At 45.1% G+C, this 25,014-nt stretch overlaps 1 protein-coding gene across 2 annotated transcripts in view; it reads left to right on the top strand.

Moving 5' to 3' along the window:
• Positions 1-499: 499 nt before the first annotated feature.
• slc7a4 (solute carrier family 7 member 4) overlaps positions 500-25,014 on the top strand; it is a 35,914-nt gene continuing 11,399 nt past the window's right edge. Inside the window, exons 1-4 of one of the 2 annotated variants that reach the window (XM_072587839.1) lie at positions 500-669; positions 9,159-10,275; positions 15,919-16,586; positions 23,735-23,843. In XM_072587839.1, the coding sequence (XP_072443940.1) occupies positions 9,294-10,275; positions 15,919-16,586; positions 23,735-23,843 (1,759 nt within the window). In that variant the 5' untranslated portion in view covers positions 500-669; positions 9,159-9,293. Of the gene's footprint in view, positions 898-9,158; positions 10,276-15,918; positions 16,587-23,734; positions 23,844-25,014 lie in introns of both variants that reach the window. The other variant, XM_072587838.1, reaches the window with a different exon arrangement.

The following is a 25,014-nucleotide window of genomic DNA, read 5'->3' as shown; positions in this document are numbered from 1 at the left end:
TATCAATTGAAAAATACTGTATTAAAGGCAAAGGTAATATAGACAGAAGTCAATTTTGTAATAAGGGAACAGTAGAGGGCTAGATTTCACCTGTGTGTGTGTAAGGGGTGTGGGTTTATGTGTCAATGTGAACAATTCCTAGAGCCAAAATTACACCTGGAAATGTAACCTCTACAGGAGGTCACATGTTTGATTAATTTACCTGCATTAATTTTGCTTTTAGCTTCCCTGTTCTGTCTTTCAACTGTTAATTATGTGATATCGTCTTCATTGTGTGCATTAGGTAATGCACTTTTTTTGGGTTAGTTTGGTGGTTTAATTGCAGCACAGAGAGAGCGAGCTGAGAATCTTCCGTTTTTCATCGGCTTCCCTGAATTTTCAAAGTCTGTTAAATTCCCGAGTTCTCCGGTGCCCAGTGTTGCCCAATGTGTGTTGACCTTCCAAAAGCTTCGTCCTTGGCTCTTACCTCATGCTGTATCCTCACACCTCTCTCTCTCTCGCTCTCTCTCTCTCTCTCTGAGTCCTCTCTTTTCTCTATCACTATCAGTCCATTCTCTCTCTCTCTTTCCATCCCCACTCAGTATTGCCTGACGTCAGTGTGATCAGAGAGAGAGAGAGAGGGAGAAAGAGATCAGAAGAAAGAAAATACCCCAGGAGCCAGGAAAACAGGTGCCACCCTTTGCTTTGTCCTCAGCAACACCCTTTACCCACCTGTCTGACTGTGTTCCGAATCGCCTTTCACTGACCCACCTCATCTCTTGCCCTTTCCCTGGTACAGAATGACCAACCAATCCTCCCCTCCCTTGAACCTTTCATCATCCTTTCGACGAGGCGGAGCTAGGTCCCGCGGAGATTTTTGCAGATTGACGGATTTGACCCTCTGCCTCGGATGCAAAGGTACAATTCTCAACCTTTTTCTCGGGCGGGGGTTGGGTTGGGAGGCTTCAGCCCGTGCGGTTGGGTCCTCGTCCCCCACCCACCCCTTTCTGCTGCATTTTATTGAGCCGAGCTGGGAATTTTGAGGCCGTCCAGTTTGTTTTTGTTATTTATTTAAACAGCCTTGTTCCCAAGTCTAGACAAAACCAGAGAGTAATCGGAGGTGAAATTGCAAATGATAAGACGTGAAATTGACATCAGTGCGTTGTCACCGGCGACTCGATACATCAGGCATCCGGCCGGATTGTTACAAATGGATCTGTTATGCACAAACGTATTCTTATTTGTGACAGACACTCTGTGCTTACTTTACATTGTGCAATTATAGGAAATCTACCTTAGCTCCAACTCCTCGTTCACGCAAACGTTGCCTGTTTGTTATGACTCCTCTAACTGTGAACTGGATATCAGAGTTTGCCTTGGAAAGGGTTTAATAATTTATTGTTTTTAATTGTCTGTGTTGGGGTTGGTGATCTGTCAACATATTTGACAAGTTTAAATTTTTAGGACAAAAATCGTAGTGATTTTTTTTCTCCCTGGGTGAAAGCCATTCTATCCCGCTATTTTAGGTATTTTCTAATCAACCTGTTCAGAGATGCTGTTTACACCCCTAAAGCTGGTGGGACTTGAACGCGGTCCTCCTAGTTCTGGGGTAGGGACATTACCATTGCATCACAGGAGTCCTGTGATAACATATTGAGATAAAACAAGGAACTGTGGATGCTGGGGTCTTGAAACAAACAAAACCAAAAATTACTGGAGAATTTCAACAGGACAGGCAGCATCAGTGTAGAGAGAAGACAGAGATAAAGTTTGTACTTTAGTGACAATACTCCAGAACATACTGTAGTTACAGGTATAGTAATACAGGGGTGGCTCAGTGGTTAGCAATGGTGCCTCACAGCACCAGGGATCCGGGTTCAATATCACCCTTGGATGATTGACTGTGTGCAGTTTGCATGCTCTCCTTATGTCTGTGTGAGTTTCCTCTGGGTACTCTGGTTTCCTCCCACATTTCAAAGATGCATGGGTTAGCCAGGGGAAATGCAGGGTTGCTGGGATGGAATGGGTCTTGGTAGGATGCTCTCCAGCAGTTTGGTGTGGTCTTGTTGGGCCAACTGGTCTACGTCACACTGTAGGGATTCTAAGGCTCAGCTGACTGGGAAGAGAGGATGTGGTTTTGTCTCAGAACTGGGCTGGGCTATGCGGTCCCTTCACCCCTCACCTGGGTCGGGGTCTGTGTGAAAGCAGATATGGAAGAGAAGAGGTCATGGAGGAGCCTGTTCAATAAGCAATATCGGTCATACAGAAGTTAAAATGTGGCAAAAGTGAGGACCGCAGATGCTGGAGATTAGAGTCGAGAGTGTGGTGCTGGAAGAGCACAGCAGGTCAGGCAGCATCCGAGGAGCAGGAAAATCGACGTTTCGGGCAAAAGCCCTTCATCAGAACTTAAAATGTAGTGAACAAAGAGACAGGGCAAATGCAAGAAGGCCAAATTGCAAACAACTGCAACAACATACGCTCCAGGATGGAGAATTGGCAGAGGTGAACTTGTCACTCCAAGCATCAGCAACATGTCTCTTCAGCAAGGAGCATCGATATTACCCCTGGAGTCTCTTTAGGGTTGGGGGATAGTATCAGAAAATACATCACAAAGGGCCAGTTCACTTCTTCAAGTGGATCATCAGCCTCAAGAAGTTGATCATGATGATCATTTTGTCTTGCAGCCTGTGACTGTTATATGCATGTCAGAGAATTTCCTCCCAGCCTCCCAGATGTAATTTATGCCTCTTACCAATTTTCCACGCACCCCTGAATTGGCCAGTTGTTGCTCTGAGTGAACCTGGGAGCTGTCTTCCAGGAGAACAACCATTACCTCACTTAACTCCAACAGAAGAAAGTGAGGATTGCAGATGCTGGAGATCAGAGCTGAAAAATGTGTTGCTGGAAAAGCGCAGCAGGTCAGGCAGCATCCAAGGAGCAGGAGAATCGACGTTTCAGGCATAAGCCCTTCTTCAGGAGAAGGGCTTTTGCCCAAAACGTCGATTCTCCTGCTCCTTGGATGCTGCCTGAGCTGTTGCACTTTTCAAGCAACACATTTTTCAGCACTTAACTCCAATAGATGCATACATTGCGTGACTCCTATTATTGTATGTGGCCATGCAAGAACAATATGCATTCAGAAACATATGTCATGATGGTTCACCCATGATAATATGGGATGGACGAGATGGACCGAGTGAGCTTTCCCTGCTCACTAACCCTGTCTGAAACAGTGGACAGTAGATGTCTTTGGCGAAAGTGAGGACTGCAGATGTTGGAGATTAGAGTCGAGAGAGTGGTGCTGGAAATGCAGAGCAGGTCAGGTAGCATCCGAGGAGCAGGAAAATCAATGTTTCAGGCAAAAGCCCTTCATCAGGAATGAGGCTGGGAGCTGAGGGGGTGGAGAGATAAATGGGGGGGGGGGGGGGGGGGGGGGGCTAGAGGGAAGGTAGCTGAGAGTGTGATAGGTTGGTGAAGGTGGGGAGGTAAAGGTGATAGGTCAGAGAGGAGGGTGGAGTGAATAGGTGAGAAGGAAGATGGACAGGTAGGACAGATCAAGAGGGCAATGCCGAGTTGAAAAGTTGGAACTGCGATAAGATGGGGGAGGGGAAATGAGAAAACTGGTGAAATCCACATTGATGCCATAGGGTTAGAGAGTCCTGAGGCAGAAGATGAGGTGTTCTTCCCCCAGGCATCGGGTGGTCAGGGAGTGGCAATGGAGGAGGCCCAAGACCTGCATGTCCTCGGCAGAGTGGGAGGGGGAGTTGAAATGTTTGGCCATGGGGCGGTGGGGTTGGTTGGTGCGGGTGTCCTGGAGATGTTATTTGAAGCGCTGTACAAGAAGGCATCCTGTCTCCCCAATGTAGAGGAGACTACAGCGGGAGCAACGGGTACAGTAAATGACATGTGTGGAAGCGCACGTAAAACTTTGATGGATATGGAAGCTCCTTTGGGACCTTGGACAGAGGTGAGGGGGAGGTTGTGGGCACAGACTTTGCAATTCCTGAGGTAGCAGGGGAAGGAGCTGGGAGGGGTGGTTGGGTTGATGCAGGGCCTGGACCTGACAAGGGAGTCACAGAGGGAATGGTCTTTACAGAAAGCAGATAGGGGTGGGGAGGGAAATATAGCTCTGAGGGTAGTGGAAATGGCGGAGGATGATGCAATGTATAGGGAGGTTGGTGGGGTGGAAGGTGAGGACCAGGGGGGTTCTGTCCTTGTCTCCAAAGAGTACAAGTCCCTCTTGTCCAGATTCTACACTGAGAGTCTACATCTTGAGACTTAAGGCAAGACTTCATGTATCTTGATGTTGCCCATTAGTTTGCTCTCATTCGCTAGCTGCACAGTGAGTGCCCAGCACTGGGAGGTATGCTAGGAGTGGGCTTTGCCCTATTCCACCTCATCTCATTTCTTTTAGATAGCGAGCTGGCACAATTGGGCTGTATCTGTTCTCTATTGAAATGAATTTCAATGTTCTTGTCTCCTTAATCTGGCTTTTGAATAATGTTAATGATAGTATGTTAATGCATCATTCATCAGGTCTGTGGCAATCTACCTAGCCAACTGCATGCATAACATTTGACACACCCAACACAGCCCACTCAATATTGCTACCTCTGTTCTGTTCTTGCAGAGGATGCTCTGATGCTACACCTTGCTGTTCTGCTCTGGTGGTCTGTGGGCTGGCTGGGCGGTGGGGGGTTTGGGGGTGTTGAAGGGGAAGGTCTCTACACCAGGCTAGATCAAACCTCTCGGCCATCAGTGCTGTGCATGGGCCTGGAAGAGATCAGGATGGTGTGTGGGATACAGGAAGAGGGCAGGGCTCTCCATACAGTTTACTGATACCTACCAAATCAAGTTGACATTAGCACTCCAATGCATTGCTGCTATTGCTTAATGTTTGAGTGTATCAGTTGAGAGAGAAAGGAGATGTGCCAGCTGGTCTCTTTCCTATTGGAAAGATGTTGTGAAACTTGAAAGGGTTCAGAAACGATTTACAAGGATGTTGCCAGGGTTGGAGGATTTGAACTATAGGGAGAGGCTGAATAGGCTGGGGCTGTTTTCCCTGGAGCGTCGGAGGCTGAGGGGTGACCTTATAGAGGTTTACAAAATCATGAGGGGCATGGATAGGGTAAATAGGCAAAGTCTTTTCCCTGGGGTCGGGGAGTCCAGAACTAGAGGGCATAGGTTTAAGATGAGAGGGAAAAGATATAAAGGAGACCCATGGGGCAACTTTTTCACACAGAGGGTGGTATGTGTATGGAATGAGCTGCCAGAGGAAGTGATGGAGGCTGGTTCAATTGCAACATTTAAGAGGCATTTGGGTGGGTATATGAATAGGATGGGTTTGGAGGGATATGGGCTGGGTGCTGGCAGGTGGGACTAGATTGGGTTGGGATACCTGGTCGGCATGGATGGGTTGGACCGAAGAGTCTGTTTCCATGCTGTACATCTCTATGACTCTATGACTCTAATCACGTGAGCAGAAAGTGCACCAGCTACTGCTCAATTGTTAGCATAAGAACATAAGAAATATGACTGATCTTCTATCTCAGTCTGCCCTCCTGATCGATCTGTAATGTGCCTTAATTCATTTATTGCTCAAAAATGTTATCAATCTCTGTCCTGAATATGCTCGAAGACCACAGGGCAACGTTGGCAGAGAAATCTGAAGATTCATGAGTTCCTTACTCCTCCGTCTTAAAGAACCTAAATCTTATCCTGAAAGATCTAGAGTCTTCAGCTGAGGGAAGCAGTGTCTCAATATCTAAATGCTTCTCAGTATCAGGACCATCACCATGAGCCTATCATTAATGTATCCAAGGACTAGCTGGTCTCCACAGATCAAGAAGAACCCAAACTTGATAGTTAGCAATGTTCAATGCTGTTGCAACACAGTTCAATGGACAGGTTGGGGTGAGTATTCTAACCAGGGATTGCTAACATAGAAACAGAGAAGCCAGGAGAAGGAATAGGCCAATTGGCCCTTCAAGCCTGGACTGCCATTCAATATGATCATGGCTGATCATCCAAACCCTGTTCCCACATTTTCCCCATTTCCCCTTGATCTCCATAGTCCTCAGAACTATCTCAATTTAATGTGTGAGGGTAGGAGTGTAAGGAAACGTGAGGAAAAACATTTACACCCAGAGGGTGGTGGGAGTCTGGAACTCACTGTGTGTAAGGGTGGGAGAGACAGAAACCCCCGTAACATTTAACAAGCATTTCGATGTGCATTTGTGATGCCAAGATATTAGGGAAATGGGCCAACTGCTGGAAAATGGGATTAAGGTAGTTGTTTTTGAATAGTATTGACAGGGTGGGTCAAAGGAGCTTTTTGGATCTCTCTGACTACAGAAATCCTCCTCCAAGAGCAGCCAACATACAGTTTGTCTTTCCAGTTGCTTGCACCACTCTGCAAAAGCTAAAATTGGACCAGTTTCTATGCAATGTTTTATTATAGTTTGGGGAAGATTTGGTTAAACAAAAGAAGTGAAGGGATTGAGGTATCTCAAGCAGAACTTAACCACTATCCATATCATTTCTAGAATTGACCTAATAGATAACATGCAAACCGGGACGCAGGAAGTAATAAAAAAAACACATTGTAGTTAATTATGTTTAGCTGTTTACATTTTAAAAGGTGTGCTAACGCACAAAATATAACTTCAAAAGGCTTTGTCTTTTTGAAAGTGTTCACTTTTGCTCGTGCATTTATGGTAACCTAAATTGTATTTGGTTTTGCCATGAACATGATTTGTGGTCACCTCTCAGTTCCAATGCAAAAATCAGCAGAGCTGATTATCACAGGATGGATTCTGGGAGGGTTCAGTTAGCACAGTCGGATGAACAATAGAGATTAATGTCAACAGCATAGTTTCATAATGGTAGAGCCTTAGGTAGTGTTAGGAGAAAGTGAGGACTGCAGATGCTGGAGAGTCAGAGTCGAAAAGTGTCACACTGGAAAAGCACAGCTGGTCAGGCAGCAACCGAGGAACAGGAGAATCGATGTTGTGGGCAAAAGCTCTTCATCAGGAATGAGGCTTGTGGGCCGGGGGGCTGAGAGATAAAAGGGAGGGGGGTGGGGCTGGGGTAGATGGGAATGTGAAAGATAGGTGAAGGTTGGGGGGAAGGTGATAGGAGGACAGAATGGATAAATGTAAATTATGATGGACAGGTCAAGAGGGCAATGCCGAGTTGGAGGCTTGGGACTGGGATAAGTTGGGGGGAGGGGAAATGAGGAAATTGGTGAAATCCACATTGATCCCGTGTGGTTACAGGGTCCCAAGGCAGATGATGAGGCATTGGGTGGTTAGGGTTTGGTGATGGAGGAGGCCCAGGACCTGCATGTCCTTGATGGAGTGGGAGGAGAGTTGAAGTGTTCAGCCACAGGGCGGTGGGGTTGGTTGGGTGTCCTAGAGATGTTCTCTGAAGTGACCCGCAAGTTGGCATCCTATCTCCCCGATGTAGTTTCATATCCCATGCCAATGTGGAATTTTGACCCTTCCATGTGGAAGAGCATTCAGTTGGGAAGAGTTTGCTGGATGCTGTGGAGCTGTTCATCTAGCAGGACTGGGCATTGTCAGAATGCCAAGTGTGAAGGGTCTGGGTGATAGGCTGATGCTGGATAGAAGGGGCAGTGGGGAAACAGACATTCACGCTGGTCTTGAGACAAAGTTGAAAGCTCAGCTTGGGGTGAACCATAAGAGGAAACAATAAGAACAAATCTTGATAAAACACTGGTTTGCCCCCAGGGGGAATATTGTGTCCAATTCTGACAGCAGACCACAAGGAAACATGTGAGGATTTTAGAGCTAGATGTGAAAATGGTTTCTGCAAATGGTTCCAGGAATGAGGAGTTCCAACCAGACAGAGTGGGGAAGCTGGAGTTGTTCTCCACAGAGAGCAGACAGTTGAGAGGCATTGAAGATTACGAGTATCTCGACAGAGTAAATAGAGAGATTATAGAAGGATCAAAAAGCGAAGGAGACAAATTTAAGGTACGGGGCAGAAGAATCAAAAAAGGATCTGAGATAGAGCTTGTTTTTATTGAGCCTGTGGCTAGAATCTGTAACATATTGTCTGAGAGTATGATGGAAGCAAGTTTCAATTATGGCTTTCACAAGGGAACTGGAGAATCACCTGAAGAGAAAAGAAAAGCAAGGTTACGGAAGGAGGACCAGAGAGTGGGGGTTCAATAAATCATTTCTGAAGAAAGTCTGCATGGATTCTGCACTGTAGCCATTGGGTGAGGCTATAAACAAGACATCGAGGTTGTGAGCAGTTACCTGGAGGGGGAGGGGAAGTGGAAGGACTAGGAGGAAGGGGAAAGGAAAGGGGAAAGACATAATATTAATTGTAAGAGCACAGAGCTTGTGGTGGGCGCAAAGATGATGGCCTCAATAACTGTTTAACTGTAGGCTGGAAATTGTGGAGGTGGAGTGTGTCAACTGTGTTATACAGACTGAGCAAATATCTTGTGTTAAAAGTAAGTAATTCTTGCTTCACTTATTTTTATACATACACTGTCAAAGGGTTTATGGAAATAATGCAATAATTCATTGCATGCTTTCAACTTTGACTAAAAAGGGAAGATGATGAGATCAACAAGTGGTGTCTGCTGCCAGAGACCCCTCCTTCCCTTGCCAATGAGAATGGCATGCTCCTGGCCATTGTGCCAACTGTTAAATGGTGCGTACTCAGATTGGCATACACTCACACCAAAAGATGTCACAGCATGGCCCTTAAGCTAGTGACTGTCCATCAGACAATCACAGTGAATAAAATTTCCTGAGAGCTTCTTCTGGGCAGCCAAGATAGAGTTAGAGTCAGGGTTAAGGTTAGTGTCATGGTTAGGGTCAGGGTTAAGGTTAGGGTTAAGTTTAGGGTTAATGTTAGGGCTAGTGTCATGGTTAGGGTCAGAGTTAGGGTCAGGGTCAGGGTTAGTGTCATGGTTAGGGTCAGGGTTAAGGTTAGGGTTAAGTTTAGGGTTAATGTTAGGGCTAGTGTCATGGTTAGGGTCAGAGTTGGGGTTAGTGTTATGGTTAGGGTCAGGGTTAAGGTTAAGTTTAGTGTCAGTGTTAGAGTTCATGTCAGGATTATGGTTAGGATTAAGTTTAGGTTTAGAGATGGATAGTAATTCTCAACCATTAACATTGTTTTGTTTATTTTGTTTTCCACAGATCTGCAATTCTCATCTTTCAGAAATGAGGTTTTCTCTGCAGCTTCAGAGTATAGAATGAGATACTGATAAACTAAGTCACCAACTCCAGCCCATACCTTTAACACAGAATATCACAGAGACGGTAAGGGCAATAATGGTGAGCAGGTTACCCGGCTGTAGCTCACTGGCTCGATTCTGCCAGAAACTGAACAGGGTCAAAACCCTCGAGGCAGATATGATGGAGACTGCCCTGAATAGGTGCCTGTCCACTCTGGACCTGACGTTGCTTGGCTTTGGGGGTATGGTTGGCTCCGGCCTTTACGTCCTGACGGGTGCGGTTGCCAAAGACGTGGCGGGCCCCGCCATTATCCTCTCCTACATCTTTGCAGGTTTTGCGTCTCTGCTGGCTGCTTTGTGCTACGCTGAGTTTGGCTCCCGTGTGCCGAAGACAGGCTCCGCATACATGTTCACTTACGTCTCAGTGGGCGAGATTTGGGCCTTCCTGATTGGCTGGAACGTCATTCTGGAGTACGTGATTGGTGGGGCAGCAGTGGCCAGGGCTTGGAGTGGCTACCTGGACTCCATCTTCAATCACAAGATTCAGAATTTCACCGAAACGCACATTGGCAGATGGAATGTGCCCCTCCTTGCCCCCAACCCCGATCTGCTAGCGGCCGCCATATTGCTCGTTGCCACAGCATTCATCACTTGCGGGGCCAAAGTGGCCTCTTGGATGAACCACCTGTTTGCGGTGGTGAGCATGGGAGTGATCCTCTTCATTCTGATATTTGGCTTCATCCTGGCCGACCCGAGGAACTTCAGCGCTGCGGAGGGTGGCTTCTCTCCCTTCGGATTCTCGGGCATCATGGCTGGATCAGCGACCTGCTTCTACGCGTTTGTCGGATTCGATGTCATCGCCGCGTCCAGCGAAGAAGCTCGGAACCCTCAAAAGGCCGTCCCTATCGCGACGGCTCTTTCCTTGGGTCTGGCCACTTTGGCGTACACTTTGGTCTCCGCAGCCCTCACCCTGATGGTACCCTGGCACAGCCTGAACCCAGACTCAGCTCTCTCAGACGCCTTCTACAGGAGAGGCTATGCCTGGGCAGGATTCATCGTGGCTGTCGGATCTATATGTGGTGAGTGTTTGGCAATCTGTGCAGATTGAATCATAGGGCAACCTAGGCCTGAATCCTCTGGAGTTTAGAAGTGTTGGAGTTGAGTTCACTGAAATATATAAGACCCTTAGGGGATTTTACTGGGTGGATGTTGAAAGGGTGTTTCCTCCTGTGGGAGAATCTAGAATCCCATTTAAAAAATAAGGGGCCGCCTATTTAAGACAGAGATAAGGAAACATTTTCTCTCAGAGGATTGTGAGTCTTTGGAAATCCTTTCCTCAAAAGGCAGTGGATGCAGTATCTTTAAATATTATTAAGACAGAGGTAGATAGATTCTTCATGATCAATGGGATGAAAGATTATCAGGGATATTCAGCAAGTAGAGTTGAGATTAAAGTCAGATCGGCCACAGTATTTTCTTTATATAGAATTCCCTACAATGTGGAAACAGGCTCTTTGGCCCAACAAGTCCACACCAACCCTCTAAAGAGTAACCCACCCAGACCTATTCTCCTACTACTTTACATTTACCCCTGACTAATGCACCTAACCCACACATCCCTGGACACCAAGGGCAATTTAGCATGGCCAATCCATCTAACCTGCACATCTTTGGATTGTGGGAGGAAACCCACACAGACACAGGGAGAATGTACAAACTCCACACAGAGGCTGGAATCGAACCTGGGTCCCTGGCGCTGTGCAGTAGCAGTGCTAACCAGTGAGCCACCATGGCACCCCTAACTGAGTATCTTATTGAATGATAGCACAGGTTCAAAGGGCGAGTGGCCTTCTCTGGTTTCTTGTTTGTATGTTTGAGTGGGTTTTTAATTTACTTTTCCAACAGTGTGTGCTTAGCAGAGCAATGTCCAAGCCTTTGAGTCAAGGCATGTGCTCAAAGCATAGCCAATGACATCTTGCTCCTCTTGTTTATTTTTTGTCAAACATGGGACACATATTTAAGGGGAGAAGAGGGACATGTAAAAATGACATGAGGGGCAAATGTTTTACACAAAGGGTGGTTTGTGTGTGAACTGAACTTGCTGAGGAAGTGGTGGATGTGAACACAATTAATGCGTTTAAAAGACATTTGGATAAATACTGTACATGAATAGGAAAATTTTGGAAGGATATGGGCCAGGAGCAGGCAGGTGCGGTTAGGTTAGTTTGGAATTACGTGCAGCACGGACTGGTTGGACCAAAGAGTTTATTTTCATTCTGGATGACTCTATCCCAATTGTCCACGATACACAGCATTAAACCAGATCTTTCAACTGGTCCGTTTCCACTTATTCTTATAGTGAGTCTCAGCATCAATGCAGATCTGAACGTGGCGTGGGGTAAGAATGTTATAATGTACATTACCTTCAGGAAAGCAAGAGATCTGTGCTTCTTAAGAAACCACGATGGAAGATCATTGCAAAGATACAGCACACAAGAGTGGGCTTTGGCCCATCATGCCTATCGCTTTATTGGTTTATAAGCCATCAAGATTGAAAATGAATTGAACAAGTAATGTAAGTAGCCATGATATCAATAGAAAGAAATATAACTTCTTCAAAATTCATTCATGGGCTGAAGGCATCTCTGGCCAGACCAGAATTTATTGTCCATCCCTAACTATCCTGGAAGATGGTTGTGAATTGCATTCTTAAGCTACATCAGCCATTGAGTGCTGTTAGAAAGGGACTGTCAGAATGGTTACTCAGTGACAGTGAGGGATTGGCGATATATTGGCGATAATTCAGAATAATGAGGGATTTAGAGGGAATTCTGGTAATAATGTTCCTAAGCATTTGCTGCCCTTGTCCTTCTAGATGGTAGGCTTGCCGGCTTTTTAATTTATTTTGTGGGATGTGGGTGTCGCTGGCTGGCCAGCACTTATTGCCCGTTCCAGTTGCCCTTGAGAAAGTGGAGGTGAGCTGCCTTCTTGAACCGATACATTACACCTGCTGTGGCTTAACCCACAATGCCTTCAGGAAGGGTAGTCCAGGATTTTAACCCAGTGACAGTGAAGGAACAAGGAATGGCGATATATTTCCAAGTCAGGATGGTGAGTGGCTTGGAGGGGAAGTTGAAGGTGCTGGTGTCCTCATGTGTCTGTTGCCTTTGTCTTTCCAGATGGAAGTGTTTGTAGGTTTGGAAGGTGCAGTCTGAGGATTGTTGGTGAATTTCTGTAGTGCATCTTGTAGGTAGTACACACTGCTGCTACTTGAGTGTCAGTGGTGGAGGGAGTGGATGCTTGTGGATGTGGTGCCAATTAAGCGAGCTGCTTTGTCCTAGATGATGTCAAGCTTCTTGAGTGTTGTTGGAGTAGCACCCATCCAAAAAGTGAAGAGCATTCCAATACACTCCTGACTTGTGCCTTGTAGACGGTGGACAGGCTTTGGGGAGTCAGGAGGTGAGAGTTATTCACCGCAGTATTCTGAGCCTCTGACCTGCTCTTGTAGCCACTGTGTTTATATGGTGAGTCCAGTTGAGTTTCTGATGAATGATAACTCCCAGGATGTTGATGTTGGGGGATTCAGTGATGGTAACAACATTGAATGTCAGGGATGGTGGTTAGATTGTCCCTTGTTAGTGATGGTCATACCCTGTCATTTGTGTGATGTGAATATTACTTGCCACTTGTTAGCCCAAGCCTAGATATTGTCTAGATCTTGTTGCATTTGGACACAGATGACTTCAGGATCTGAGGAGTTGCAAATGGTGCTGAACTTTGTGCAATCATCGGTGAACATTCCCACTTCTGACCTTATGATGGCAGGAAGGTCATTGACAAAGCAGCTGAAGATGTTTGGGTCTAAGACACTACCCTGAGGGACTCCTGTGGAGATGTCTTGGAGCTGAGCTGTCTGACCTCCAACAGCCACAACCATCTTCCAATATGTCAGTTATGACTCTAACCACAAGAGAATTTACCCTGATATCTATTGATTCCGGTTTCGTGAGGGCTCCGTGATGTCACACCCAGTCAAATGCAGCCATCATGTCAAGGGTAATCACACTCACCCCACCTCTGGAATTCAACTCTTTTGTCCATGTTTGAACCAAGGCTATAATGAGGTCAGGAGCTGAGTGGTCTTGGCAGGACCCAAACTGGGCGTCACTGAGCAGGTTATTGCTGAGCAGGTGCTGTATGATAGCACTGTTGATAACACCTTCCATCGCTTGACAGATGATTGGCTGGGTTGGATTTGACCTGCTTTTTATGTACAGGACATAGTTGAGCAACTTTCCACATTGTTGTGTAGATGCTAGTGTTGTAACTGTACTGGAACAGCTTGGCTAGGGGAGTGGCAGGTTCTGGAGCACAGGTTGTCAGGTCCCAAAAGCCTTTGCAGTATCCAGTGCCTCCAGCTGTTTCGTGATATCACATGGAGTGAATTGAATTGGCTGAAGACTGGTATCTGTAATGCTGGAGTCCACTGGAGGAGGCCCAAATGAATCATCACTCGGCATGTCTAACTGAAGATTACTGCGAAAGCTTCAGCCTTATCTTTTGCACTGATGTGCTGGGCTTTTCCATCATCGAGGGTGGGGATATCTGTGGAGCCTCCTCCTCGAGATGTTGTTTAATCATCCACCACCATCCTTGCCTGGATGTGGTAAGACTGCAGAGCTTAGATCTGATCCATTGGTCGTGGGATCACTTGGCTCTGTCTATCACCTGCTGCTTCTGCTTTTTGGCAGGTAACCCTGCTTAGTGCCTTCACCAGGTTAACACCTCATCTTCAGGTACGCCTGATGATGTTCCTGGCTTAGTGCTAAGGGGCACCTATCGTCATCCCACCTACCTCTCCCCCAGCCCCAAACCCCTCCCCAGTCCTGATGAAGCGTCCTGCCCAAAATGTCGACTCTCCTCCTCCTCAGATGCTGCCTGACCTGTTGTGCTTTTTCTAGTGCCACATTCTATCCACACTACTCCTGGCATGCCCTCCTGCACTCTCCATTGAACCAGAGTTGATCCCCTGGCTTGACGGTAATGGTGGAGTGGGGGATATGCTGGGCCATGAGGTTACAGATTGTACTGGAGTTCAATTCTGTTGCTGTTGATGGCCCACAACGCCTTATGGATGCCCCGTCATGAGTTGATAGAAGGTGTTCTCAACAGGGTCTTGGTGAGTTGCTTCAGTGCATCTTGTAGACGACATAAGATTGCTTTGGATGTGGTGCCAATCAAGTTAACTGAATATTTCCTGGATGGTGTTGATCTTCATGAGGGATGTTGGAGCAGCATTCAGCCAAACAGAGACTATTGCATCTTATTCCTGCTTTCTGTGTTATAATGGCAGGCAGACATTGCTGTCTTCACTGTAGAAAAAGCAAAAAAAAAGAAAAATCAATAGTAGCTGTAAATTGGGAATTGCACTTGTGAGGGAAGTGGTGTTGAGCAAACTGATGGAGTTGCAGGTTGTCAGGTCTCCAGCTCCTAATGTATTCATCTTTAGGGTAGTTGGTGTCAATTTTCTAAAATTCTCGAGATTCTAGGGAGATCCAATCAGATGTGAACATAACAAATGTAACCCCTCTAGCCATCTCTAATTTCCCTGAGAAGATGGTGGAGAGCTTCCTCCTTTAACTGTTGCACTCCATGTGATTTCCTTAACATCCTGTGAAACCATTTCAAAGCCTCATGCACACCAGACTAGGTAAAGACAGCCAATTTCTTTTGTCGTGGGGCACCAGTGAACTAAATGGGTTTTCACCATATTTGGTGGTTTCACAATCACGATTAAAGAAACCAAAATTTAATTCAAGATTTTTATTCAAGTGGATGTGAAGGCCATTTGGCCCAACATTTGGTTCTTTTAAAGAATAATTTAATTAATCTCACTTATTTGCTTCTTACAACCCTTCATTGTCATAGAGTCATAGAGATGTTCAGCACGGAAACAGACCCTTCGGTCCAACTCATCCATGCCAACTAGATGTCCAAACCCAATCTAGTCCCACCTGCCAGCACCTGGCCCATATCCCTCCAAACCCTTCCTATTCATATACCCATCAGATGCCTTTTAACTGTTGCAATTGTGCCAGCCTTCACCACTTCCTCTGGCAGCTCATTCCATACACATACCACCCTCTGTGTGAAAACGTTGCCCCTTAGGTCTCTTTTATATCTTTCCCCTTTCAGCCTAAACCTAGTTCTGGACTCCCACACCCCAGGGAAAAGACTTTGTCTATTTATCCTATCCATGCTGCTCATGATTGGGTCAAAATCCTACAGCTCTCTCCTTGACTGCAACATGGGTGCACCCCAAGCACTATCGCAATTCAGGTTTTCTCCAGGGTAGTTAGAAAAGGGCAATAAATGCTGGTCTAGCCAGTGGCATTTCTCCCCTCATAGGTCCTCACCACCATTCAAGATGTCATTGCTGATTTGCAACCTACACCCATAGTTGCAATTTTGCCCCACATCTCTTAATACTTTTGATAAACTAAAAATCTATCAATCACAATTTTATAATTAATAATTGACCTAATATCAACTTTTTTTTGCAGAAGAAAGTTCAGGATTAAATGGTGTCTGTGTTAAAACCTAAGTCACTAACTTCAAATCAGTATAAGAACAAGATGAGCTGAGATACAGAAATAAATGATGAAATGTTGTCTATCTTGAAACGTCTTTTGATTATTATTTCTTTCCCCTTTATATTCAAGCAATGAACACAGTCCTCCTCTGCAACCTGTTTTCTGTCCCGCGGATTGCGTACGCCATGTCTGAGGATGGCCTACTTTTCAAGGTATTTGCGCGGGTGAATCCAGTCACTAAGGTCCCAGTGATCGGCATTGTCCTGTTTGGAATCCTGATGGCCATCCTGGCTATGGTGTTTGACCTGGAATCCCTGGTGCAGTTCCTGTCTATCGGAACGCTCCTGGCTTACACATTTGTTGCTGCCAGTACCATCGTGCTACGCTACCAGACAGACAAAGTAAAGCGCTCGGAGACACCCCCGCCCAATCCAAGTCCTCAAACCCAGGATGGCAGTGGGCTGAAGGAGTATGAATCATTTTCGGATAAGCTCCAGTTAGTGGAGAAGCAAAAAGCAGCCAAGGAACGAAGGGAGCCTGGCCAACTGAAGTCCTCCTTTGAGCCTTATTTACATTTCCTTAGTGACTTTGTACCTGGGGAGATAGTGACTGTCGCAGTTACCTCCATGGTGCTCTGTTCAATATGCCTGTGCTGCATACTGGTTTTTGGTGTCAGTCATCTCCAGCTCCCTCAGTGGGCTTACATTCTATTCATCGTGTTCTTTGCAATTGGGTTTCTCCTCAGCTTATTCCTCATCTGGATTCATGAACAGCATCAAAAGCTGAATACCTTTCAGGTAAGTCCTCGCATGTTTAGCACTCGGGCAGCTTTTATTTTAAATTCATCCATGGGATGCAGGCATTTATAACCATTCCTATTTACCCAATGGGAAGTGAGGGGTCCACCATATTGCTGTGGGTCTGAAGTCATATATAGGCCAGACTTGGTAAAGACAGCAGATTTCGTTTCCCAAAGCAAGGGTCGGGTGAATAGCCAAGGTCAATTCCCTGGGGTAGGGGAGTCCAAAATTAGAGGGCATAGGTTTGGGGTGAGAGTGGAAAGATACAAAAGGGACCTAAGGGGCAACTTTTTCACACTGAGTATGGTGCATGTATGGAATGGGCTGCCAGAGGAAGTGGTGGAGGCTGGTACAATTACAACATTTAAAAGGCATCTCGTTTGGCATATGAATAGGAAGGGTTGAGAGGCATATGGGCCAAATGGGACTAGATGAATTTAGGATACCTGGTTAGCATGGACGAGTTGGACCGAAGGGTCTGTTACCATGCTGTCGAACTCTATGCCTCTAAAGGTCATTAGTTTAGATTAGATTAGATTACTTACAGTGTGGAAACAGGCCCTTCGGTCCAACAAGTCCACACCGACCCGCCGAAGCGTATACCACCCAGACCCATACTCCTACATTTACCCTTTCACCTAACACTACGGACAATTTAGCATGGTAAATTCACCTAACCTGCCCATTTTTGGATTGTGAGAGGAAACCGGAGCACCCGGAGGAAACCCACGCAGACACGGGGAGAATGTGCAAACTCCACACAGTCAGTCGCCTGAGGCGGGAATTGAACCCAGGTCTCTGGCGCTGTGAGGCAGCAGTGCTAACCACTGTGCCACCGTGCCGCCCACAAACCAGGTGACCCAGGTGGGCTTTCAACAACAATGTAATCAACTACTGTTTTCTTTTATATTAAGCTTTCACCATCTGCTGGCAACAGGATTTGAACCCACATCCCAGAACATTAACCCAGGGCTTTTGGATTGCTCAATGACATTACCACGATGCCATTACCTTCCCTTGGGTCACTATTGAGCACACTGAGTTATGATTTTTCAAAATTGAATGGTTGTCTGGCAATTAGATGTTGAAAAAAGCAGTACATCATTTGAATGGAGATGATCAAGAACCGCAGCTGCTGAAATTATTGGAGAATTATTCAGATGTACTTAGGTAACATCAATTACTGTATCCTGGAAATAAAATCATAGTGCAAAGTTGTTTGGAAAGCTTTATGTGAGGATGGGGTGATGAGATTATTGGGGTTGTTCAGGTTCAGTTATGTTTACATCAGATTAATATCCATTTTCCAGCCAAACATCTGAGGGTAGCGCTGATTAAACTGGGCATGAGGTTCTGAGATGGTTGTCCTGAGAATGAAAAGGTTTAAATGGAAATAATCTGAAGAATGATAAAGAGTCTTGAGGATTCCAAGCGATGGGAATGTGTCGATCTCCTTTTGCAGATTGTTCCACTGTAGGACTGTTCTTGGAATACACTATTCTGGAAGTAAATGGTTTCTGTGGATGGCTACCTTGTGTTTTATCTTTGCCAGAGGGCACCAGGCACTAGGGGGAGTGTATTTTTAAGGTGAGCAGAGACAGATTTAAAAAGGACACAATGGGCAATTTTTTTAACACAGAGAGTGGTTCATGTGTGGAATGAACTGCCAGAGAAAATGGTGGATGTGGGTACAGTTACAACATTTAAAAGACATTTGCATAAGTTCATGAACAGGAAACATTTGGAAGGATGTGGACCAAGCGCAGAGTGGTGAGACTGCTTTAATTTGGGAACATGGTCGGTTTGGACTTTGAACTGAAGAGTCTGTTACTGTGCTGTATGATTCTATGGCTCTATAACAAGGGCAGGCTGCTTTCCACCCTCCTTACAATAGAGGAGGTGCAGGTCAGAATTAATAATTTGCGTTGTTTTGAAAAAGTAGACAGGGAGAGACTGCCTCCAGTGGCTGAAGGGTCACTAACCAGAAGACACAGACAAAATGAAAATAATTAGTACAAGAAACAGTCATGAAATGAGCTCTATTTTCTTGAACACAGTGAATAGTTTTATGATTTGGAAAGAGGAGTACTCCAGAACTTCAGGCTAATGTTCTGGGGACACGGGTTCAAATCCCACCATACAGATGTTGAAGTTTGAATTTAATAAAATGTGAAATTAAAGGGTGGACAAATTATGACTGTTGTCAGCTGTTGTGACAATCCATCTGGGTCACTGATTTTCTGTAGGAATGGAAATCCGCCATTCTTACTTGGTCTTGCCTACATGTGAGATCAGGCCCACAGTGATGTAGTTCGATTCTTAACTGACTTCTGAAAGGACATAACAAGCTCCTCGTTTCATGGGGAGTTAGGCACAGACAACAAATGCTGACCTTGCCACTCCTGCAAAAATGACAAATGTATACAGGCAATTTTCATTTGGTGTATTCAAAGATGAATTTACACTGGAAACTTGACACAAGTGTGACAAAAAATGTGAACATTTTGATGTGCACATGAGTGCAAAATATTTATAAAGACAAGCAGAAACAATATTGCTATGTTAGATGTCTTGTGGACAAACCCTTCTCTTTTACTTATTCTTTCATTGGATGTGAGCATCTTACAAAAGATCAACATCTAATGCCCCTCACTAATTAAACTTGGTACCCAATCCAATTTTTCCCATGGTAGGGGAGTCTAAAACTAGGGAGCATAGGTTTAAGGTGAGAGGGGAGAGATACAAAAGAGTCTAGAGGGGCAATCTTCTTCATAGTAAGGTTGGTGAGGGTCTGGAATGGGCTATCCGAGATAGTGGCGGAAGCGAGTACAATTTCACCATTAAAGAAATATTTAGACAGGTGCATGGATGGAATAGGTCTGCAGTCATTGTTTTTACCTCCTGGACCAAAACCAGGCAAATAGGACTAGTTTAATTGTGAAAACTGGGGGGGCATAGGCAAATCAGGCTGAGGACCCATTTCCACGCTGTAGAGGACATCTGTAACTCTGTGTTGGACTATTTCAGAGGGCTGATGGGTTTGAATGATAATTGATGATAGGTTCATGGTCACCATTACTAGAAATGGGGTCATGATTTTTCCCACCCCTGAAGGAGGCAGAAAGGGAAATTATTGGGTGAGTTTGGCTTTTGCAATTAGAAACACAGAAGGTAGGAGCAGGAGGGAGCATATCCCTAACTTTGGACCAGGAGACCCAGGTTCAAGTCCCACCAGTTCTGGAAGTGTATCATCGCATTGCTGAATAAGTTGATTAGAAAACATTATGTTCCAAATATGTCATGCCTACTCAATCCTGAAGTATGTTAAACCATGGTTCAAGAATATTTACTTAATTGTGTCTTAAACAAGGACTGTTTACCTGTGGTATTGTTAGCTTAGTTCGCTGGACAATTGGCTTACAACATAAAGTGATGCCAACAGAGCAGTTTTGATTCCTGCCCTGGCTGAGGTTACCATAAAGGACTCTCCTTCACAAACTTTCCCCTCATTTGAGGCATGGTGACCCTCAGGTTAAACTACTGCTAGTTCTCTTTAATGAGAGAGTGGGACGCTGGAAAATTTACTGATATTGTGTCATGTATAATATTTATTGTGTTTGTCAGATTGGTACCTCAGCAGTTTGTTGTTGAATACTCCCCTTTTTTTCTTGATGCGATTTGATATGATATGACTGTATGCTTGTACCAAAAGAAATTACAATTGCTAAAGTGTGAGGCAGTTCCTGTGATTCCACATCACTTTGAATTCATGCAGCCAGCATTAATCTTCCTTTCCCTCTCCTGCCATGCCCATACTCAGTCATGTTGTTTCACTCACACTAAAGCCTTTTAAGTCCTTAACAGGGACTGGGGTGGGGGGGGGCTACACATTTTGTTAAATTCCAACAGTTATTTGGGATTAAAGTTAACTTACTTCCCCTCAGTGCCTCTTCCCACTTAGCTCCTTTCGGAATGCTGGGGCGAAATTACATGCATGACAGGCTGACTATTGACAGTTACTTGACCAAAGAGAATTAAATACAGAGTCAAGAATGAATCTGCTCATGCCCGATGTTCACACACTAGCAGATTCAAGCTGGATTCGCTGGATAGCATTCCCCAGAGTCTTTGCAACTAAGAAAGACTTGCTTTTATCTCAGACCTTTCTCAGCCTCTAGGTATTCTGTAGATTTTTTATGCTCACTGCCTTACATTGAGGTGCAGGTCCTGTTGCAAAGTTTTGAAAGGCAGCAGTTAAGGTGCACACTATGGCATCATCCCTTCAAAGTCAAAATCCTCCATCTTCCCTCCCTAATGTGAGTGCACTAGCACCCCCCGGGCTGCAGTGATCCAGGAAAATGGCATCACAATTGAGATGGACAGTCAACGCTCATCAAGCCAGCGATGCCCACATCCCACGATAAGATTTTTTAAAATGCAGCAAGGTCCCTCAAATGTGACAATGTTGGTTCATGGATAAATATTTATTAGGTCACCAGTGACAACTCCCTGGCCCACGTTGAGATGTTGCCATGCGATCATTGATGTCCATCTGAAAGGGTAGTGTCAAAATCTCAACAGAGAATTTGACACATACGATGATCAAATACTGATTGTAGATTTTACTCTCCAGTTGTCAGAGTGGGACTTGACTCCAAAGATTTGTACTCTGAGGTAAGAGTGCTCTGCACTAACTCCTCAGGCCAGTTATTGCATTACCACTTCAAATACTGAGATCAATTACAGTGCAGACTCACATTGAGTGCAGCAATCATCTGGGTCCTATCACATAATCACCACCATCCCAGATGTCTACTTGCTTATGAGTGAGTGATGACTGCTAGTTGTTTAACCTGAGGGTCACCACGCCTCAGATGAGTGGAGAGAGAGACCTTCACAGGAACATCAGCTAGAGTGGGAATTGAACCCACGAGAGGCACATTAGAAATGTGGAGCTTATTCAAGGAAAAGCTACTGTGTATCCTAGATAAGTATGTACCTGTCAGGCAGGGAGGAAGTTGTAGAGCACGGGAGCCGTGGTTTATGAAGGAAGTGGAATCTCTGGTCAAGAGGAAGAAGAAGGCTTATGTTAGGATGAGATGTGCAGGCTCAGTTAGGGCGCTTGAGGGTTACAAGGTAGCTAGGAAAGACCTAAAGAGAGAGTTCGGAAGAGCCAGGAGGAGACATGAGAAGTTGTTGTCGGATAGGATCAGGGTAAACCCTAAGGCTTTCTATAGGTATTTAAGGAATAAAAGAATGACAAGACTAAGATTAGGGCCAATCAAGGATAGTAGTGGGAAGTTGTGTGCGGAGTCAGAGGAGATAGGGGAAGCACTAAGTGAATACTTTTCAACAGTATTCATTCTAGAAAACGACAATGTTGTCGAGGAGATTACTGAGATACAGGCTACTAGATTAGGTGTGATTGAGGTTCACAAGGAGGAGGTATTAGAAATCCTGCAGAGTGTGAAAATAGATAAGTCCCCTGGGCCAGATGGGATTTATCTTAGGAAAATCTGGGAAGCCAGGGAGGAGATTGCGGAGCCTTTGGCATTGAGCTTTAAATTGTCATTGTCTACAGGAATAGTGCCAGAAGACTGGAGGATAGCAAATGTGGTTCCCCTGTTCAAGAAGGGGAGTAGAGACAATCCTGGTAATTATAGACCAGTGAGCCTCACTTCAGTTGTTGGTAAAGTGTTGGAAAACGATTTATAATCATCTAGAAAATAATAATTTGATTAGGCATAGTCAGCACGGTTTTGTGAAGGGTAGGTTGTGCCTCACAAACCTTATTGAGTTCTTTAAGAAGGTGACCAAACAGGTAGATGAGAGTAAATCTGTTGATGTGGTGTATATGGATTTCAGCAAGGCGTTCGATAAGGTTCCCCACAGTAGGCTATTGTACAAAATGCGGAGGAATGGGATTGTGGGAGATATAGCAGTTTGGATCAGTAATTGGCTTGCTGAAAGAAGACAGAGGGTGGTGGTTGATGGGAAATGTTCATCCTGGAGTCCAGTTACCAGTGGTGTACTGCAAGGGTCAGTGTTGGGTCCACTGCTGTTCGTCATTCTTATAAACGACCTGGATGAGGGCGTAGAAAGATGGGTTAGTGAATTTGCAGCCGACACTAAGGTCGGTGGAGTTGTGGATAGTGATGAAGGATGTAGTAGGTTACAGAGAGACATAGATAAGCTGCAGAGCTGGGCTGAGAGGTGGCAGATGGAGTTTAATGCAGACAAGTGTGAGGTGATTCACTTTGGTCGGAGTAACTGGAATGCAAAGTACTGGGGTAATGGTAAGATTCTTGGTAGTGTAGATGAGCAGAGAGATCTCGGTGTCCAGGTACACAGATCCCTAAAAGTTACCACCCAGGTTGACAGAGTTGTTAAGAAGGCATACAGTGTTTTAGCTTTTATTACGAGAGGGATCAAGTTCCAGAACCATGAGGTTATGCTACAGCTGTACAAAACTCTAGTGCGGCCGCACTTAGAGTATTGTGTACAGTTCTGGTCACCGCATTACAAGAAGGATGTGGAAGCTTTGGAAAGGGTGCAGAGGAGATTTACTAGGATGTTGCCTGGTATGGAGGGAAGGTCTTACGAGGAAAGGCTGAGGGACTTGAGGCTGTTTTCGTTCGAGAGAAGAAGGTTAAGAGGTGACTTAATAGGGACATATAAGATAATCAGAGGGTTAGATAGGGTGGGCAGGGAGAGCCTTTTTCCAAGTATGGTGACGGCAAGCATGAGGGAACACAACTTTAAAGTGAGGGGAGATAGATATAGGACAGATGTCAGAGGTAATTTCTTTACTCAGAGAGTAGTAAGGGTATGGAATGCTTTGCCTGCAACGGTACCAGATTCACCAACTTTAAGTACATTTAAGTCGTCATTAGACAAGCATATGGACATACATGGAATAGTGTAGGTTAGATGGGCTTCAGATTGGGATGACAGGTCAGCGCAACATCGAGGGCCGAAGGGCCTGTACTGCGCTGTAATGTTCTATGTTCTATGTTCTATTGCCGTTACTCTGCATCACAAACCAGCCATCCAGCTCTTTACATTAAGAGATAATCCAGTAGTTTGTAATAAAATTATGATGAGTTGTACCACTAATGAGATTTTTATGACTTTTCATTTTGTAGGTTCCATTGGTGCCCTTGATTCCTGGAATCAGTATCTTACTGAATGTATACCTGATGTTAAAGCTCAGTTTATTGACTTGGGTGCGATTCTCTGTTTGGATAGTTATAGGTAGGACAATTTTATTTTAAAACGTTAATTGCTCATTTACTTAGCTGGGTTCCACAGATGGAGTGTTGTCATGGTATGGCAGGTCATTAATTAGGGAATCTGATGTATGGGTTCCGTATCTCCTGTTCAACTGTCTGTTCCAGTAATGAATTATAAAGTTACTAGTAATCCTTTAGAAATAACGATGAAACAACCAGTGGAAAAACATGCGTTTGCCACCCGTAGGCATGCAAAATTATCTAAAATTCCTTGATTCTGCCAGTTATAGAGTCATACAGTCATACAGCATGGGAATAGACCCTACTGTTCAACTAATCTGCACTTACCAGACATCACAATCTGACCTAGTCCCATTTGCCAGCATTTGGCCCATATCTCTCTAAACCCTTCCTATTCTCATACCAATCCAGATGCCTTTTTTTTTAGATTAGATTACTTACAGTGTGGAAACAGGCCCTTCGGCCCAACAAGTCCACACCACCCCGCCGAAGCGTAACCCACCCATACCCCTACATCTACATCTACCCCTTCCCTAACACTATGGGCAATTTAACATGGCCAATTCACCTGACCTGCACATCTTTGGACTGTGGGAGGAAACCGGAGCACCCGGAGGAAACCCACGCAGACACGGGGAGAATGTGCAAACTCCACACAGTCAGTCGCCTGAGGCGGGAATTGAACCCGGGTCTCTGGCGCTGTGAGGCAGCAGTGCTAACCAGTGTGCCACCGTGCCGCCCACAAATGTTGTGATTTGTGCCTGCCTTCACCAGTTCCGCTGGCAGCTTGTTCCATAAGCTATGTTAAATTTCTGCTGTTGTTCAACTGTTTGTTTTTCTACTGAACCTCTTTCCCATTCCACCCAGCCAACTCAGCCCTTATCCATGTTTAATTACCAAGTCTTGTTTCCAACCCATGTTTCTCACTCTCCAACTGAATGCTAAGTTCTGCCATGCCATGGCCACTGTTCCCTAGGGGGATCTCTTACTCAGAAATAATTTATCAAATCTGTTGCATTTCAGAACACAGTATCCAAAATAGTAGCTGGATCAGGAAATGGTCTTGAAGATACTCAATAATTCTTTGCAACAGCTACATTGCGAATTTAATCTTCATGTAGATTGGGAAAATCAAAGTCATCCATGTGCGTTGACTCTTTTGACATGCCAAC

This window comes from Chiloscyllium punctatum, chromosome 17, assembly GCF_047496795.1.
Source record: "Chiloscyllium punctatum isolate Juve2018m chromosome 17, sChiPun1.3, whole genome shotgun sequence".
NCBI classification, from domain to species: domain Eukaryota; kingdom Metazoa; phylum Chordata; class Chondrichthyes; order Orectolobiformes; family Hemiscylliidae; genus Chiloscyllium; species Chiloscyllium punctatum.
This window is presented reverse-complemented; position numbering and strand designations above follow the sequence as displayed.